We start from the raw sequence: 20,202 nt of genomic DNA, 5'->3' as shown, positions 1-20,202 counted from the left end.
CTCACCCCCCACGTTGGGGTAGAGGGGTGATTTTAGTCTTCTGAATCTTCCTCCTCATCTGTATGAGATGTCTCAGGCTTTGAAGATACCGAGCGCCTTTACTGCCAAAGGTTCAACTAACACAACTTATATAGCTCCAGGCTCCGCCCCCTGGTTTAGGCCCTCCCCCTTAAATTATGTAGAACAGTAATTGTCATTTTCTCATTGGTGCTTTAGATACTTGTAGTTTATAATAATTCTTTTTTGCTGTATTGGAAATCAATTCTCCTTGAACCGACTTCCTGCAAGGATTGTAGTCGTTCACAGCAGCCAATGAAAGAAGCGGAGCTGCAGTGTAAAGTATAGAGTAGAAGTGCAGCAGCAGCCTGGGCCTTGATGAAACAGGAGGTGAACTTCAGACTATGCAGATAAACTGGACTAATAAATGACTACTTTGCTCTAATGGAGCAGAGCCACAGTGTACAGCATGGGGGACAGAGCAGCATCCTGGACCTCTAGTGAGGCAAAAGATGGAGGATTTGAAGGGTTGAACCTCATGAGAAAAACATGGCTGCTTTATTCCAAAAATAAGGTCAGACGTGTCTACAGATTGTGTCTGGTGTTGCAATTCAGTCTCATTCACTTTAATGGGATAGTGCTGCAATACCAGACACAACCTCTGGACAGAAGTGGCGCCATTGCTGGAAGAAAGTAGCACATTTTTTAATGCTGGACAGTTTATTTAAATTGATGAAGGTTGAATGTAAATCCAACAGCCTCCATTATCACACATCACTACATTCCGATGAGCTGGATATTGAGGGGTGGGATTGCTGCGCAGTGAAACGTGAAGGTAAATGTTGGTCAAATAATTGTGTTGATGTAGCAGAGCTGAATTTGTCATGATTTTATGATTTGTAAGATCGTAGGAACGCCTACTGGGTTGCACTACCTCAGAGATCACTAATTATTTATTAAGAGAGTCCCGTGACAAATTCAGCTCTGCTACATCCGTATTTATTAATACTGCACCAGAAGAAGTATATGGTGAACCCGTACCTCCCAACTTATGAACAACAAAAATAGGGAAAACTTAAGTGGCGCATGTAGTGAACCCTGGCAACTTTTTGACATGTCACGCCCCTTTTATTCAAAGTCATGCCCTCTGTATTCCATAATAGTGCCCTTCAGTGATCCCCTTAAAGTTATAGTGGTCCCTTTAATGGCCCCAGTAGTAATTGTGACCCTCTAAATGGACTCAGTAGTAATAATAATCCCCATGGTGGTCTCAGTAGTAAAAGTTTGCTTGTTAGTAGTCCCAGTAGTAATAGTGACCCCCTTGTAGTGGTCCAGGAGTAATATAGACCCCCATAGCGGCCCCAGGAGTAATATAGATCCCCAATAGTGGCTTCAGTAGCAACAGTTTGCTTGTTAATGTTCCCAATAGTAATAGTGACCCCCCCGTAGTCCTTCCAGTAGTAACATAGACCCCCATAGTGGCCCCAGTAGTAATATAGACCCCCATAGTGGCCCCAGTAGTAATATAGACCTCCATAGTGGCCCCAGTAGTAATATAGACCCCCATAGTGGCCCCAGTAGTAATATAGACCTCTGGTAGTAACCCCAGTAGTAATAGTGACCCCCATAATGGTCCCAGCTTTAATAGTAAACATCGCCATAGTGGTCCCAGTAGTAACAGTGACATATGTTAGTAGCCCCAGCAGTAATAGTGACCCCCATAATAGTCCTAGCTTTAATAGTGACCCCCAAGGAGGTCCCAGTAGTATTAGTGATTCAGTTTGTAGTCCCAGTAGTAATAGACCCCCATAGTGGTCCCAGCTTTAATAGTGACCCCCCCCCCCCCCATAGTGGTCTCAGTAGTAATAGCAATGCCCATAGTAGCCCCAGTAGTAATTGTGACCCCTATATTGGACCTCCAGCGCCCAACAAACATTTTACTCTCTTATAGTCTCGGTCCGGTGGCAGTGGCACCACTGCAATCAGTGCGACTTCTGAGCTCTGCACTGGCGCAGACGCTGGGGGGGAGGTCAGGAGTCGCATTGATTAAAGCGTAGGTGGCCGCTGCTGCCAGACCATCACTGCAAGTGAGTTAAATGCTTGCCGGGGGAGGACACCAACCCAAATCCAGGACTGTCGGATTTGTATATTAATTAGTGTCAACAGAGCACTGACACACAGACATAAATGGAGAAGCACAGATGTAGCAGTAGTGAGTTTGTCACTTGGCACGTTATCTTCAACACAATCTGGATTCAAAACTGTTCCATGACCTTTCCAGCTCTGCTGCATCTGTGCATCCAGTTGAGCATGTGATATGATTGACTACATCCCAGCCGCCTGCAGTCCTCTCAGCACCGGAGACTTGTTATGTATTCACTGCTGTTCGCCTGTTGGATACCCACAAGACTGCAGCAATGTTTAATCATGGCACAGTGCGGCCGCCACATCATGCACACCAGTAAAGCAGAATTTCTCCCCCCCCCCCCCCCTCTTGTTTGCATCTCCGGTCTAATCACCTCTGCGTTCTAGTCAGATCCAGGCTCTCATGCCCGCTCCTTGAAATCACAGGAGTGTCACTGGCTCGGCGCCACCCATTCTGCAGCCCGCTCACATTCACTGCAGGGACATTTATCTTACTTCCTGCAGCTTCTTCATCAGCTCTGCACTGACCAGGAGCGCTGCTCTGCAGGGAGAGCCGAATGCATGCGCAGCGGGGAATAGATCCCCTTTCTGTGACTGCCCATAAATGTGACAGTGAAGGGGTTAATGAAGAACCCCTCCAGCATCCTGGTCTGCAGTATCCTTTGCACCATTTTTTGCTACAGACAGATTACATGCGGCGAACACGGAGTCACCGTGGCTTCTATCGCTAGAGTACTACTCATTACAACGACCTGAAATTGTGCCGCCATATTTACATGCTTAGTTTTTCTTAGCATGTGTCACATCAGCAGCACAGTGACCGCCACCCTGTGCCCGCTGCCAGGGTAATATGGTGGTCGACCTGGAGGGGAGATAATACATGTTTAGCCTACGAACTGTTACAAGAGAAACTCCAGCTCACCAACCACCTTGATCGGAGGCGATCGATCAACCGCTTGTCGACCAGCAGCACCAAGGGGAAAATCCAGCTCAGCCAATGGTAGAACAAGAAATGCAAAAAGTATCTTTTATTACAAACATTAGTACATGAACCACAATACATCAAAAATATGTCAGCAAAACTGGATTGTCCCCTTAATGCTACATATATACCCCACAATGATGCACAGACCGGGCTGCCTCCTTGTAAATAAAGTAGACACAGGTAGTACTGCCTCCCCATCTGTTCATCTATATAATGCAGGTACAGATAGTACTGCCTCCCTGTCTCTCCCTGTAAATGATGTAGGTGCAGATAGTACTGCCTCCCTGTCTCTCCCTGCAAATGATGTAGGTGCAGATAGTACTGCCTCCCCGTCTGTCCCTCTATATGATACAGGTACAGATAGTACTGCCTCCCCGTCTGTCCCTTTTATATGATGCAGGTACAGATAGTACAGTCTCCGCTTCTGTCCCTCTATATGATGCAGGTACAGATAGTACTGTCTCCCCTTCTGTCCCTCTATATGATGCAGGTACAGATAGTACTGACTCGCCGTCTGTCCCTCTACATGATTCAGGTAAAGATAGTACTGCCTCCCCATATGTCCTCTATTTAACTCAGGTACAGATAGTACTGCCTCCCCGTCTGTCCCTCTATATGATGCAGGAACAGATAGTACTGCCTCCCCGTCTGTCCCTCTATATGATGCAGGTACAGATAGTCCTGCCTCGCCATCTGTCCCTCTATATGATTCAGGTACAGATAGTAATGTCTTCCCGTTTGCCCCTCTATATGATGCAGGTACAGATAGTACTGTCTCCCCTTCTGTCCCTCTATATGATACAAGTACAGATAGTACTGCCTCCCCGTCTGTCCCTCTATATGATGCAGGTACAGATAGTCCTGCCTCCCGTCTGCCCCTCTATATAATGTATGTACTGATAGTACTGTCTGTCAGTAGTAATAGTGGCCCCACAGCAGCTGCAGTAGTATTAGTGACCCTGTGTAGTGGCCTCAGCAGTAATAGTGACCCCCACAGTGGCTTCAGCAGTGATAGTGACCCCCACAACTGCTTCAGTAGTAATAGTGACCCCCAAAGCAGCTTCAGCAATAATACTGACCGCCACAGCGGCCTCAGCAGCAATTGTGACCCCAATAGTGGCCTCAGCAGTAATAGTGACCCCCACAGCGGCTTCAGTAGTAATAGTATCCCCCATAGCAGCCCCAGTAGTAATATTGTCCCCCACAGCGGCACCAGTAGTAATAGTGTCCCCCACAGCGGCACCAGTAGTAATTGTGTTCCCCACAGCGGACCCAGTAGTAATAGTGACCCTACAGCGGCCCCGGTAGTATTAGTGACCCTGTGTAGTGGCCTCAGCAGTAATAGTGACCCCCAAAGCAGTTTTAGTAGTAATAGTGACTCCCACAGAGGCTTCAGCAGTAATAGTGACCCCCCACCAGCGGTTTCAGCAGTAATAGTGACCCCCCACAGCGGCCCCAGTAGTAAAAGGGGACCCCCACAATGTCTGGTCCCAGTAGTAATAGTGTCCCGCACAGTGGCCCTAGTAGTAATACTGACATTGTGTAGTGGCCTCAGCAGGAAGTGACCCCCACAGTGACTTAAGTAGTAAGAGTGACCCTCACAGCGGCCAGCCTCAGTGTTAATAGTGGCCCCCACAGTGGCCCCACTAGTAATAGTGTCCCCCACAGCAGCCTCAGTAGTAATAGTGTCCCGCACAGTAGCCCCAGTAGTGATAGTGACCCTGTGTAGTGCCCCCAGCAATAATAGTAAACCCCACAGCTGCTTCAGTAGTAATAGTGACCTCCACAATGGGCTCAGCAGTAATAGTGACCCCAACAGTGGCTTCAGTAGTAATAGTATGCCCCACAGCAGCCCCAGTAGTAATATTGTCCCCCACAGCGGCACCACTAGTAATAGTGTCCCCCACAGCAGCCTCAGTAGTAATAGTGTCCCGCACAGCAGCCCCAGTAGTGATAGTGACCCTGTGTAGTGCCCCCAGCAATAATAGTAAACCCCACAGCTGCTTCAGTAGTAATAGTGACCTCCACAATGGGCTCAGCAGTAATAGTGACCCCAACAGTGGCTTCAGTAGTAATAGTATGCCCCACAGCAGCCCCAGTAGTAATATTGTCCCCCACAGCGGCACCAGTAGTAATAGTGTCCCCCACAGCGAACCCAGTAGTAATAGTGACCCCACAGCAGCCGCAGTAGTCATAGTGACCCTGTCTAAAGGCCTCAGCAGTAAAAGAGAACCCCCCAGTGGCTTCACTACTAATAGTTTCCCCTACAGTGGCCCCAGCAGTAATATTGTTCCCCACAGCATCACCAGTAGTAAGTGTCCCCCAGAGTGGCCCCAGTAGTAATAGTGGCCCCACAGCAGCCGCAGTAGTAATAGTGACCCTGTGTAGTGGCCTCAGCAGTAATTGTGACCCCCCACAGTGGCTTCAGTAGTGATAGTGACCCCCACAACTGCTTCAGTAGTAATAGTGACCCCCAAAGCAGCTTCAGCAATAATAGTGACCGCCACAGCGGCCTCAGACGCAATTGTGACCCCGATAGTGGCCTCAGCAGTAATAGTGACCCCCACAGCGGCTTCAGTAGTAATAGTATCCCCCATAGCAGCCCCAGTAGTAATATTGTTCCCCACAGTAGTCCCAGTATTAATAGTATCCCCCACAGCGGCCTCAGCAGCAATTGTGACCCCGATAGTGGCCTCAGCAGTAATAGTGACCCCCACAGCGGCTTCAGTAGTAATAGTATCCCCCATAGCAGCCCCAGTAGTAATATTGTCCCCCACAGCGGCTTCAGCAGTAATAGTGACCCCCCCACCAGCGGTTTCAGCAGTAAAAGTGACCCCCCCACAGCGGCCCCAGTAGTAAAAGGGACCCCCACAGTGTCTGGCCCCAGTAGTAATAGTGTCCCGCACAGTGGCCCTAGTAGTAATACTGACATTGTGTAGTGGCCTCAGCAGGAAGTGACCCCCACAGTGACTTAAGTAGTAAGTGACCCCCACAGCAGCCAGCCTCAGTAGTAATAGTGTCCCCCACAGTGGCCCCACTAGTAACAGTGTCCCCCACAGCAGCCTCAGTAGTAATAGTGTCCCGCACAACAGCCCCAGTAGTGATAGTGACCCTGTGTAGTGCCCCCAGCAGTAATAGTAAACCCCACAGCTGCTTCAGTAGTAATAGTGACCCCCACAGTGGCCTCAGCAGTAATAGTGACCCCAACAGTGGCTTCAGTAGTAATAGTATGCCCCACAGCAGCGCCAGTAGTAATATTGTCCCCCACAGCAGCACCAGTAGTAATAGTGACCCCTACAGTGAACCCAGTAGTAATAGTGACCCCACAGCAGCCGCAGTAGTGATAGTGACCCTGTCTAGTGCCCTCAGCAGTAAAAGAGAACCCCACAGTGGCTTCAGTAGTAATAGTGACCCCCACAACTGCTTCAGTAATAATAGTGACCCCCACAGCAGCTTCAGCAATAGTAGTGACCCCCACAGCAGCCTTAGCAGTAATAGTGACCCCCAAAATTGCCTCAGCAGTAATAGTGACCCCCCACAGCAGCTTTAGTAGTAATAGTATCCCCCACAGCAGCCCCCAGTAGTAATATTGTCCCCCACAGTGGCCCCAGTAGTAATAGTATCCCCCACAGCGGCCCCAGTAGTAATAGTGACCCCACAGTGGCCCCAGTAGTATTAGTGACCCTGTGTAGTGGCCTCAGCAGTAGTAGTGACCCCCACAGCAGTTTCAGTAGTAATAGGGACCCCCACAGTGGCTTCAGTAATAATAGTGACCCCCCCCCCAGTGGTTTCAGCAGTAATAGTGACCCCCACAGTTGCCCCAGTAGTAAATGTGACCCCCACAGTGGCCGGTCCCAGTAGTAATAGTGACATTGTGTAGTGACCCCCACAGCAGTTTCAGTAGTAATAGGGACCCCCACAGTGGCTTCAGTAATAATAGTGACCCCCCCCCCCAGTGGTTTCAGCAGTAATAGTGACCCCCACAGTCGCCCCAGTAGTAAATGTGACCCTCACAGCGGCCAGCCTCAGTATTAATAGTGGCCCCCACAGTGGCCCACTAGTAATAATGTCCCCCACAGCGGCCCCAGTAGCAATAGTGTCCCCACACCAGCCCCAGTAATAATAGTATCCCCCACAGTGGCAACAATGGCAATACTGTCCTCCACATTTGCTCCAATAGTAATAGTGTCCCCCACAGCAGCTTCAGTAGTAATAGTGTCCCCCACAGTGGCCTCAGTAGTAATAGTGTCCCCCACAGCACCACCAGTAGTAATAGTGACCTTGTGTAGTGGCCTCAGCAATAATAATGACCCCCACAGCGGCTTCATTAGTAATAGTGTCCCCCCACAGTGGCCCCAGTTGTAATAGTATCCCCCACAGTGGTCCCAGTAGTAATTGTGTCCCCTACATTTGCCCCAGTAGTAATAGTGTCCCCCACAGCGGACCCAATAGTGACCCCACAGTAGCCCCAGTAGTAATAGTTACCCTGTGTAGTGGCCCCAGCAGTAATTTTGTACCCCACAGCAGCTTCAGTAGTAATAGTGACCCCACAGTGGCCCCAGTAGTATTAGTGACCCTGTGTAGTGGCCTCAGCAGTAATAGTGACCCCAACAGGAGTTTCAGTAAAAATAGGGACCCCCACAGTGGCTTCAGTAATAATAGTGACCCTCCAGCGGTTTCAGCAGTAATAGTGACCCCCACAGTGGCCCCAGTAGTAAATGTGATCCCCACAGTGGCCAGCCCCAGTAGAAATATTGACATTGTGTAGTGACCTCAGCAGTAAGTGACCCCCACAGCACCTTCAGTAGTAATAGTGTCCCCCACAGTGGCCCACTAGTAGTAATGTCCCCCACAGCGGCCCCAGTAGCAATAGTGTCCCCCACACCAGCCCCAGTATTAATAGTTTCCCCCACAGTGGCCACAATAGCAATACTGTCCTCCACATTTGCCCCAATAGTAATAGTGTGAACCACAGCAGCTTCAGTAGTAATAGTGTCCCCCACAGTGGCCTTAGTAGTAATAGTGTCCCCCACAGCACCACCAGTAGTAATAGTGACCTTGTGTATTGGCCTCAGCAGTAATAATGACCCCCACAGCGGCTTCATTAGTAATAGTGTCCCCCACAGTGGCCCCAGTTGTAATAGTATCCCCCACAGTGGTCCCAGTAGTAATTGTGTCCCCAACATTTGCCCCAGTAGTAATAGTGTCCCCCACAGCAGACCCAATAGTGACCCCACAGCAGCCCTAGTAGTAATAGTTACCCTGTGTAGTGGCCCCAGCTGTAATATTGTACCCCACAGCAGCTTCAGTAGTAATAGTGAACCCCACAGCAGTTTCAGTTGTAATAGTGACCCCACAGTGGCTTCAGTAGTAATAGTGACCCCCACAGCAGTTTGAACAGTGGCTCCAGTAGTAGTAATGTCCCCCACAGTGGCCCCAGTAACAATAGTGTCCCCCACAGCAGCCCCAGTAGTGATAGTATCCCCCACAGGGGCAACAGTAGCAGTAGTGTCTCCCACAGCCGCCTCAGTAGTCATAGTGTCCCCCCACAGCAGCTTCAGTAGTAATAGTGTCCCCCACAGCACCACCAGTAGTAATAGTGACCTTGTATAGTAGCCTCAGCAGTAATAATGTCCCCCACAGCAGCTTCAGTAGTAATAGTGTCCCCCACAGTGGCCTCAGTAGTAATAGTGTCCCCACAGCACCACCAGTAGTAATAGTGACCTTGTGTAGTGGCCTCAGCAGTAATAATGACCCCCACAGCAGCTTCATTAGTAATAGTGTCCCCCACAGTGGCCTCAGTAGTAATAGTGTCCCACACAGCACCACCATTAGTAATAGTGATCTTGTGTAGTGGCCTCAGCAGTAATAATGACCCCCACAGCGGCTTTATTAGTAATAGTGTCCCCCACAGTGGCCTCAGTAGCAATAGTGTCCCAACAGCACCACCAGTAGTAATAGTGACCTTGTGCAGTGGCCTCAGCAGTAATAATGACCCCCACAGCGGCTTTATTAGTAATAGTGTCCCCCACAATGGCCCCAGTTGTAATAGTATCCCCCACAATGGTCGCAGTAGTAATTGTGTTCCCCACATTTGCCCCAGTAGTAATAGTGTCCCCCACAGCGGACCCAATAGTGACCCCATAGAAGCCCCAGTAGTAATAATTACCCTGTGTAGTGGTCCCAGCAGTAATATTGCACGCCACAGCAGCTTCAGTAGTAATAGTTACCCCCACAGCAGTTTCAGTAGTAATAGTGACCCCACGGTGGCTTCAGTAGTAATAGTGACCCCCACAGCGGTTTCAGCAGTGGCTCCAGTAGTAGTAATGTCCCCCACAGTGGCCCCAGTAGTAATAGTGTCCCCCACTGTGGCCTCAGTAGTAATAGTGTCCCCCACAGTGGCCCCAGCAGTAATAGTGTCCCCCACAGTGACCCCAGTACTAATATTGACCCCACAGCAGCCCCAGTAGTAATAGTGACCCAGTGTAGTGGCTCCAGCAGTAATTGTGACATCCACAGTGGCTTCAGTAGTAATAGTGACCGCCACAGCAGCCCCAGTAGTAAGTAGCCCCCACAGTGGCCCCAGTAATAATAGTGTCCCCCACAGTGGCTTCAGCAGTAATAGTGTCCCCCACAGTGGCCCCAGTACTAATAGTGACCCCACAGCAGCCCCAGTAGTAACAGTGACCCAGTGTAGTGGGCCCAGCAGTAATTGTGACCTCCACAGCAGCTTCAGTAGTAATAGTGACCGCCACAGCAGCCCCAGTAGTAATAGTGTCCCCCACAGTGGCTTCAGTAGTAATAGTGTCCCCCACAATTGCCCCAGTAGTAATAGTGCCCCATACAGCAGCCCCAGTAGTAAGTGTCCTGCACAGTGGCCCCAGTAGTAATAATAACATTGTGTAGTGGCCTCTGCAGTAATGGTGACCCCCACAGTGGCTTCAGTAGTAATAGTGTCAACCCACAGCCGCCTCAGTAGTAATAGTGTCCCCCACAGCAGCCCCAGTAGTAATAGTGTCCCCCACAGCGGCTCAAATAGTAATACTGTCCCCGACTGTGGCCCCAGTGGTAACACTGACCCCCACAGTGGCCTCAGTAGTAATATTTACCCCCACTGCAGCCCCAGTAACAATAGTGAACCCCACAGCGGCCCTAGTAGTAATGGTGATCCCCACAGTGGCCCCAGTAGTAATGTTGATCCCTACAGTGGCCCCAGTAGCAATAGTGATTCCTACAGTGGCCCCAGTAGCAATAGTGACGCCCACAGTAGCCCCAGTAGCAATAGTGACCCCCAAAGTGGCCGCAGTAGTAATATTGTCCCCCACAGCGGCCGCAGTAGTAATCATGACCCCTACTTCAGTCCCAGTAGTAATAGTGACCCCCACAGTGGCCCCAGTAGCAATAGTAACCCGCACAGTAGCCCTAGTAGCAATAGTGTCCCCCCACAGTGGCCCCAGCAGCAATAGTGTCCCCCACAGCGGCCCCAGCAGCAATAGTGACCCCCACAGCGGCCCCAGGCAGTAGTAGGGACCCCTACAGCTGCCCCAGCAGTAATTGTGACATCCGACAGCGGCCCCAGTAGTAATAGCGATGCCCCACTGTGGCCCCAGCAGTAATAGTGACCCCCACAGCAGCTCCAGTGGTAATGCTATTACTACTTGGACCGATATAGGGGACAGTATTACTAATAGTATCCCCTATATCATCCCCAGTAGTAATAGCGACCCCTTGAGACCCTTTTTCATCACCCCCTCTTCCTGGTCAAAGTGCCACTGTCCCTCTGCACAGCACTGCTGCTTGCTCTGATCCCAGGTGCACACTTTGACGTCAGTGTGGGCGTCCGGATGCCTCCTCCTCTCTGCTCTCACGAAACCAAGGAGGAGACGTCAGGGAAAGGGATAGTCACAGTGTGCGCCTGGGATCAGTGCCGCTGAATGAATACCGACAGGGTAGCTGTTACCTCCGGCTGGTACTCACTACTGTGGTAAGTGGCCGCAGGCGCACGTGCCAGCAGGGAGGGCTCTGCATGCTGCCTCTACCACACGTGCCATAGGTTCACCACTACTGCTCTATACCATGCAGGTACATATAGTACTGCTTCCCCGTCTGTCCCTCTATATGATACAGGTACAGATAGTACTGCCACCCCATCTGTCCCTCTACATGATACAAGTACAGATAGTACTGCCTCCCCGTCTGTCCCCCTCTACGATGCAGGTACAAATAGTACTGCCTCCCAGTCTGTCCCTCTGTAGAATGCAGGTACAGATAATACCGCCATCCGTCTGTCCCACTACATGATGCAGTTTCAGATAGTACTGCCTCCCCATCTGTCGCTCTATACAATGCAGGTACAGATACCACTGCTATACCTATTTTATCCTTTCATTCATCACACAGCACTAATCAGTGAAAGCAGGAAATCAAAATAGACAAGTTATTAAGGAAATAAATGAGGTGCTTTACTCAGTTATTACAACGTTTCTTTGTTTTTATGCTTAAGTCTTACAAAAAATGCTACAATTGCTTCTTAAATGCAATTTATTAACTAGTTGGTGCTTAGTAGTTGGGAAGAGGCTTTTGATCTTCTGTGCCTAGGGCCCCCGATCGCACTCAACCCACTTCTGCACACTGCCCCTGCATTCAGAGTACAAGAATCGGATCCTATGGTCTGAAGAGCAGAACAATGTACAGTAGCCAGTTACTCCGGTCATTCTCACACTGTGGGATCAGCGTGAGACCGACTTGTGTAACCAATAACCACTCTCTGATTAGGTGACCTACATATTGCTGTACAGCCTATCCAAAAAAAAGTATCAGAATCACATCATTGCAATGCTCTTCTTGCCTAAGGGGTGTGAGAATAGTCAGGGTTACTCCGGTCATTCTCACACTGTGGAATTGGTATAAGAATGACCTGTGTAACCAGTTCCCATACTCTAATTAGATTATCTCTGTTAGTATTCAGCCTGATTTAATGAGTGTTTCATAATGATATACTCCACACTGTGATTGTCTGAAGGGGGTGAGAATATTCAGGGTTTTGGCCATTCTCATCCAGTTGGTGAGAATTACCTGTGTGATACCCAAATAGTTGGTGGCTGTCAGGTCTTCCTTAATGGCTGGTGTCTTGACCACATGAGACTTGTTGCACCTATGTAGATGTCCCCAGAACAGTAGAACCCATTTACCTGGTAACACTTCCTACATCCTGTATTTAACACGTTGGCGGGACTTTCAATGTCATGGAGCATCTTTCATGAAAGTGTGAGAATAATATTTAGTTTTGTGCACCACGTAGGTATTCGAGACAGCCTGACATTGAATAATGACCTGCTTCATGCCACGCAGTGCCACCGTGTCAAACCTTTCCACTTGTTCAGCTTACAAATTGCTAAGAACACCTTATTTAGGTGGAAAGAATAGGCGACATTAATCTTAATACGGGACTTGAAAACAGCGTGAGTGCTAGAATTAATTTATTAGCTGTCTTCAAGGTAGACTGAGTTTGCTCTGAGAAGGCGAAGGCCAATCATGATTTTGTTAAGATGCTCATTCCTCGGAAAATTACTTGGTTACATGTCCTTGGTCGGGGGTTTTGTTCTTTGCATATATATTTTTTTTAGTTTAATGTTGCAAGTTCTCTGATGTGAGGGTCAAAGCCGAGCTGTCGGCGTATGATGAGAGCCGGGAAGGGAAATTTTTGTGGAAATGATTGACTTTTTTTGAAAGGCGGTAACTTAAAGCAAAACTAATATTTGCTAGTTTGTTGCTTCCGTATAAAGGCGAGTTGCACAGATGTCAACCACGGAGAGGCGGGAACAGGGTTGTCCTACGTGTCTGCGTGGGTGTGTCTTACAGGGTCTTATAACATGGGAAATTGGTGGAAGAAATGGTAGTTTACCAGATAACCCTATCATACGGCTATCAAGTGATACCGCCAAGGAGATTCTGCGCTAGGCAGATTGTACTCCTCCACATAGCTGCTAGAATTGATGAAAAGCCACCTTAGGGCTTGTTCCCACTAGCATATTTGTGCAGTATATTAAGCATGCAATTTTTGCATTGTTTTCAATGGGTTTGTTCATACGGTCACATTTTTTAATGCAATTTTCAATCGCGTGACAAAACTGGCATGTTCTATTAAGGTGCGTATTACACACTGCAATGGGCCATTAAAGAGAATGGGCCGGTGCAAATAGGCAATGAATTTGAAGGAAACCTGTGTATTCACTGAGCATTTGTACAGCAAATACATACATGGGCCATTCTGTGTATTTTTTTGTGTGTGCGCAAATGCATAGTGTATTTGGCAATGCAGACTTGGTATTACAGGCAAAGTTCCTATTCAGTTCAATGCTTGCAATACCCAGCCAGGCCACTGCAATAAGAATGGAGCTATTCGCTTCCTGCAGTTCAATGCATGAATGCACTGATCCAGAGAACAGCTAAATGGTGGAAGTTCTACACCATGGACTCCTACCCATTTACTATCAATGGCTTATCCTAAGACTAGCCCATCAGTAGTTAACAGCTGGACAACCTTTAACATTTTTACAGAATACCACTTTAAGGGTGGAGCTTAGAAATCTTTTTTGCTACTGCAAACAAGTCAGAGGGAGGGGGGGGGGGGGACTGCCAGTTGTCTTATAGCCGCAGAAGAGTGAGGAGGATAAAGGAAAGGACACCGCTGATCTCCTGGGAAACAGAGATTTCTTGATATATTTATCAGGAAAAGAGAGGAAGCTGCTTTTTTTTTTTTGCACGTTTTCTGTTGTGTTGCTGTAAGGGGTTAATCCCCCTGTTACATTGTATTCAAACTCGGTACATAAAATAGTGTGATAAGCTATGTCCTCTTTCATGTCCGTGTAAGAGTTAATAGATCATCTGGACTCCGTGTCACTCCAGCGCTTGTTCTCTCGCTGCGCCATCACAGCAAGGCACAGAAAACCTGAGCGTCACAATCGCTTTCGCTGCCCAGACATCTGTCACTGCAATATTGGTTTTGGCCCTGGAGCAGAAACAATTGACCAGGGTCAGCTGTCTGGGATCTCATTGGCATTCAGGCGGTAAAGTCTGGACTCTTGGCACAGCACTGGAAAACCTTTCATCTCTGTGCCAGCGATTCTCACAGTAGTCATTTTGCTGTCAGCCCAAGTGAAGAAGAGATGCATTGTGTTTTCGCACTGTCTGCTGTGAGCGGGGTGAGGGCTCATCAAACACTCACAATGGTTTACCTGCAAATAAAAGCACGTCAAGACAAACCGTGCTGTAGGTGGCGAGAAAACAGTGTTCTGCGGCAGAAGACCCGACGCGCCGTGGAGGTCAAACAAGAGCGTCCCGGGTTCATCAGCTGTCATTATCATTGTAAAGTCCTGCAGCTCTTGGAAAGATCTGCTACATTGTTGCTGTTTTTGCTAGTATATTAGTTTTTTATTACTTTTTGTAATGTGGAATAATCAGTTCACTCCTGGAAACTGTCAACATGTTTGTTTATTTCTTTTCTTTATTACATATTTGTATTTAGTACAAGGTGAGGCATAAGTCCGGACACACTTGTTTAACTGTGTGATGAGAAAATTGACTTCCAATGTGAAAGTATTCATTTGGAGGGCAGCTGCGTTTTTTTTTAGTGATGGAGATGTTTTCAGTGGCCATGTTGAACTCCGCCATATTTAATTCAGCTTAGGTTTTTTAAATGGCAAGGGTTCATGTGATATATCAGTCTTGGCTAGAATTAACTCAAACATGCTGGACGTGTCAGTTTTGCTCCATTTTTTACTTGTGTGGGAGTTAAGTGAGGGCAAAACTTTACAAAGTGCTTTACATGACATGTTAGATGTGTCCATCATTCTGCTGGATGCACATGGTTAAATGTATAATAGCATGCTGTGCTATTTTGTCCGGGATTTCCTGCTGGATCTATGCTCCGAATGGAGCCTCTGGAACAGATAGTCTAAGTGGACCTACGGATGGTATATCAATGGCAAAGGCCTACAACAAAGCAATGCAGCATGGAGGGTCAGTCTATTGTACAGCACTTACAACTTCTTACAGTCCTATGCTTCTCTAAGAGGTGGGGATTAGTGTTGCTTGCCTCCTATTGCAGACAGAACAGTGGGGAAGGGCTCCTGCTGCAGCCAGTTGCCTTACAGAGAAGCCGATCCAGTCGATCTCCAGAATTCTATATATTTTCTTCAGTTGTAACTGCAATATAAGACAGTTACAGGTGATGGGATACTGAGGAAGGAACAGCCACATGCATCAGGGTAAAACGAGAGTTGTAGTTTCACATGAGACTGTGATGTAATGATACTGGTAGATCTTAACACAGACAAAGCAGGAAGCAAGCAGACACAAGCCAACACTCAAATAATGATAAATCCACCTTTATTGAACATAATACACAAACACATCACCTTGCATCCGGTTCCAGATTCACATTTTTTGGGGAAACTGGTAGATCATCATCCATCTTCCTGTATCAATTTGCCACCTTTCTGGTCTGTGGAAAGTTGAGTTGACCTAGCAGATGACAAAATGTATTGTCTGCTAAGCAGAACTGATCAATAGTAATTCCCCCTCCTTTCACAACTGCACTAGAGTGGTCTTTGAGGCTATGTGCTCTTTCTGTGACCAGCAAGGAAACACTTTGTTGTGATGTTAAGGAAGTTATCAAGCACAGGGGGATGTCAGTTACTACATTCCACCAACCATTTGTCCTTCATCCTGTGTCCAGTATGCACCAACCAGACACTGCGGAACTAAGCCATGATACTGTATTTACCAGAGGAGAAATGTATCATGGGGATTATGGGTCAGCTGAAGGTTCCAGCCCAGCAGCGGTTATATTTTCAGAACCGTGAGGGAACCATGTACTTAGTGCATTTACCTCTCTCACTATACAACCCCCAGAACCACATATATGCATAGCCAATCATCTGTCGCATGTCGTGTTTGGTATCCGTGAGTAGGTGGATTTATGTTATGAAACATGGTGGCCATAGCTGCCTTATTGGAGCGCCTTCTGGGGAAATATGGCCAAAATGTTAAATTGGGGTTCCCCTCAGATCTACGTATATACTCAGCATACCTATCGACGATGTGAAAAAGAGGTGGGGGGGTGGCTCTACGAAATTTATTAGACCCAGTAGTGGCATTTAAGTACAGGCTGCCCCTCGTTCTGCCACTTCATAGACTGCTTTGCCCCTGAGTGCCGTATGTTACAGATTGGTGGCTGTCAGACCCCAAAAAACGTCTGTATCTGGCCGATCCGTGACATAGACCACTGATCGGAGGGGTTAATTACTTCTTTCTAGTCTGAAGCAAACCTGTATCTCCTCAGACCTTCTTAAACCTCATCTTTGAAGTTCCCTGTAGGAGTTTGTGTATTTAGCTGAAAACAGCAAGTCATTTAACCCCTGATAGTGACATTGCGCTCATTTGTATTCATGGCATCAGGTGACACTCTTGTTTATCTTTTGCAGTTGCTGGTTGTCTCTGGAAGGAGGTCTCCTCTACGCCTTCGTGGGTCCGGCTGCTGCTGTTGTTTTGGTATTGTGTTTGATGAATCCTCCTTATTGCATTTTCTTATGATTTTTTTTTTTTTACTTTTTTAGTCTTAAGTCATTGAGACACATCCGACTGAAGGAGCCAAGAGCAGATATTCGGAGAACACTCCAGTGATGCGCAGACTTAGAGCCAATGGGGGGATTAATGATCTCATAATGCCATAATCCTACTGCTGAAATCACGGAGCATAGTGACTGAAGAATTATAAATCTCAGCGTCTGCTCTGTGTGGTCTCCAGTCTCCAGAATATCAATATAATACTACAGAAGGGCTTTCTGAATATCTGGCAGGAAGTGGGCACTAGAGATATAACTTGAAGCTCTTGAGCCCCAAAGCAAAATCTATAGAAACCCCCCACCTACCATGTGCCTCTACAATACTAGTGTTTTCTTGAGTGCACGCCATAGCTATAGTCCTGGTGTGCAGTGTGCTCGGTTAGGGTATGTTCACAAAGCAGAATCTCACGCAGGTTTTGCTGCTCGGATTCCACCTCTACGAACTATAGCAGAGATCCACAGAGCTCCGGATTTCTGCTGCTGCCATGCAAATAACTGTCTGCGGATCTGCCCATGGTTTTAGCCATTTTCAATGGGCAAATCTGTGTGCTGAATTCCCTATGTGGGTTATGTGCAGAAACAGAATGGAGTCCACATCAAGAATTGATCCATCACTTATTTTCCTTATGCGGATTTTAAATCCATGTGTTGGAAAATAATCCACCGCAGTTTATATGGTACGCATTTTTTTTCCATAGGCAGGTTCCAAATCCGCATGTGGAAAACAAAATTATCGATTTTTTTTGCGTTTTTCAATTGAAATTTATGGCATGTGGATTTGTCATGGAATGGGCATGGATTCTGCATCAAAAGTCTGCCATGTGAATGTACCCTTACAGATGTAGCACCGCCAACTGCAATGCCTGGTGTGTTATGTTAATAGTATTTGTACGCTGTGCTTTTTGCTTTGAGTGGCCATTGCCATCAAACTACTAACAACTACTTGTCCGACAATTTGTGTGTGTGTGAGTGTGTGATGTGTGAGTTACATGCAGAGCCTGACAGCACCTGTGATGTCAGTTACTGTCTCTTAGCTCCGCCCCCTGATCACATAACAGTGATGTAATCATAGGTCTTTTATCCTCCTTCTTCACTAAATGAGGAATTATGGACAGACTACGTCCCCTACAAACCCCTGCAGCCTCAGTTGCTATGGATACAGCAGTACTCAGTCTGCCACTTTGTACCTGGTTGTCAGACTGCTGCACACCTGTGTGGAGATTTCAATAAATGACTCCTCACAAATTTATAGATACATAGCTGGTGTGCTGCCAGGACCTGTGATAATGTCACCCTCATGTGATCAGCTGTGTATGTGTGTTTGTGTGTGAGATGTGCATGTAGAAGATCTGTGTGTGTGACGTGCATGTAACAGAGGTGTGTGGTGCATTGCACCACCAGAAACACTGGTACTATAATTTCCTAATAATTACTAGTTTACTTTGAATGGTCAGCCATCCTACACAAATACCGTAGCTGAGCAACGCTAACTCCAAAGCATTCCAATGCGGTTTGCATTAGTGCGGCTACATCTGTTTGTATACTAATTATTTAATCATTAATAACCCCATCCTATACCTTAAAGGGGCTCTCCAGAACTTCAAACGAAAACATTTTAAATGAAAACATTTTAAAAGTTCCATAATACCCCCTTAATGTATTCTTATGTCAAACAAGTGAGGCATTTGGCGAACCATAAGTCAAGGTGATCATGTGGAAACTGCAACTGTGACCACAGAATTGAGGTATTATGGTGTTCAGTGAGGGCAATGTACTGGGGAGGGGGGGGGGGGGGGTTGATTTCAGTGATCGACAAGTCTAGCAATCTAATAACCAAGACTGACATCACTATGAAGACAATCTGGGACTTAGTTCTCAAGGCTGTCCCTTGGAAGTCTTGGGTCATACGACTGTTCTGCCTTAAGGGATGTCCATGCGTATTTGTATGTACAGGCATGATATACGGTTCTGGCTTTTATAAATTTACTGATATAAAGTAAGATAAAAATCAAAGTATAAAGATAAAATTCCTCACCAAATAGGTAAAAATAAATGAAAAAAAAACTGCTTAAACAACTTTTTAAAAAGTAATTTATTGTAGGAAAAGTATAGAAGCATTTCCGACAGAAGCAATCTAGAAGTAAAGGGGGTCCCATCTGGAATAATCTAGAATAGTCTGTGGTTCCATCAGGAATAATCTAGAATAGTCAGCGGTTCCATCAGGAATAATCTAGAATAGTCTGTGGTTCCATCAGGAATAATCTAGAATAGTCAGCGGTTCCATCAGGAATAATCTAGAATAGTCAGCGGTTCCATCAGGAATAATCTAGAATAGTCAGCGGTTCCATCAGGAATAATCTAGAATAGTCAGCGGTTGCATCAGGAATAATCTAGAATAGTCTGAGGTTCCATCAGGAATAATCTAGAATAGTCAGCGGTTCCATCAGGGATAATCCAGATGAGTCAGTGCTTCCATTTGGAATATTCGAGAAGTAAAAAGGAGCTTTGCACTTTTAGAAGTGGATCCTTTACAAATAAAGTTTAGGAGCATTTTCCAACCAAAATAATTTAGAAAAGTGATCCCACCCAGAATAATGCAGAAGAGAAAAGTGGTTCTATCAGATATAATCTAGAAGTGAAAAAGGAGGTTACGCTTATCTGATCTGGAAGTGATTCCTTTTTGAATAGTCCAAGTCTGGAAGCATTTCCAATTTAAATAATCTAGCAGTAACTTCTCCTAGAATAATCTAGAAATGTAAATGATTCCATATGATATCATTCAGATGAAGAAGTGGTTCCAACAGGAGTAATCTAGAGGTAAAGATGAAGGGTCGCAATGGTTGCAGTTAATACTAATTTGGAAGTGCCCCCTTTATGAATAGTTCCAATGTGAGAGTGTTTCCATTATAACTAATCTAGAAGTGCTTCCACCTGAAATTACTTAGAATTGGAAGTAATTCCTCCTGGAATGATCTAGAAGTGTAAATTGTTCCACCCAGAATAAAGTAGAGGAGGAAGTGGTCTCATGAGGAATAAATTGGAAGTAAGAGGGGCATTGCACTTGGCGATATCTAAAAGTTTGTGTATTTCCAACAAAAATATCTGCAACTGGTTCCTCCTGGAATAAAGTAGAAGAGGTTCTACCTGTAATAATCCTGAAAAGGAAGTGGTTCGACCAAGATCTAAAAGCAAAATCAGAGAGTTGTGTTTGTCTTATCTGGAAGTTGTTCCTTTACAAATAGTCCAAGTGGGGGAGGTTTTCCAACAGAAATAATCTTGAAGTGATTCCACCTGAGATAACCTGGATGTTGAAGTAAACCCAGAAGGAATAATCTAGAAGTAGAAGTGCTTTCAAATGAATAATCTAGTAGACAATGTGGTTTTGCTCCTTAGTGGTGACAATGATTCCACCAGAAATAATTTACAAATTACAATTGTTTCCGTCAG

The 20,202-nt window shown here is 46.6% G+C and overlaps 1 protein-coding gene across 1 annotated transcript in view; it reads left to right on the top strand.

Annotated features, from left to right (window-relative positions):
- Positions 1 to 20,202, top strand: part of ADGRB1 (adhesion G protein-coupled receptor B1) — a 651,809-nt gene that overhangs the window by 548,955 nt on the left and 82,652 nt on the right. The window contains exon 23 of the mRNA XM_066578727.1: positions 16,615 to 16,681. Within this exon, the coding sequence (XP_066434824.1) occupies positions 16,615 to 16,681 (67 nt within the window). The remainder of the gene's footprint in view (positions 1 to 16,614; positions 16,682 to 20,202) is intronic.

The sequence above is a fragment of the Eleutherodactylus coqui genome, chromosome 9 (assembly GCF_035609145.1).
Source record: "Eleutherodactylus coqui strain aEleCoq1 chromosome 9, aEleCoq1.hap1, whole genome shotgun sequence".
NCBI lineage: Eukaryota > Metazoa > Chordata > Amphibia > Anura > Eleutherodactylidae > Eleutherodactylus > Eleutherodactylus coqui.
This window is presented reverse-complemented; position numbering and strand designations above follow the sequence as displayed.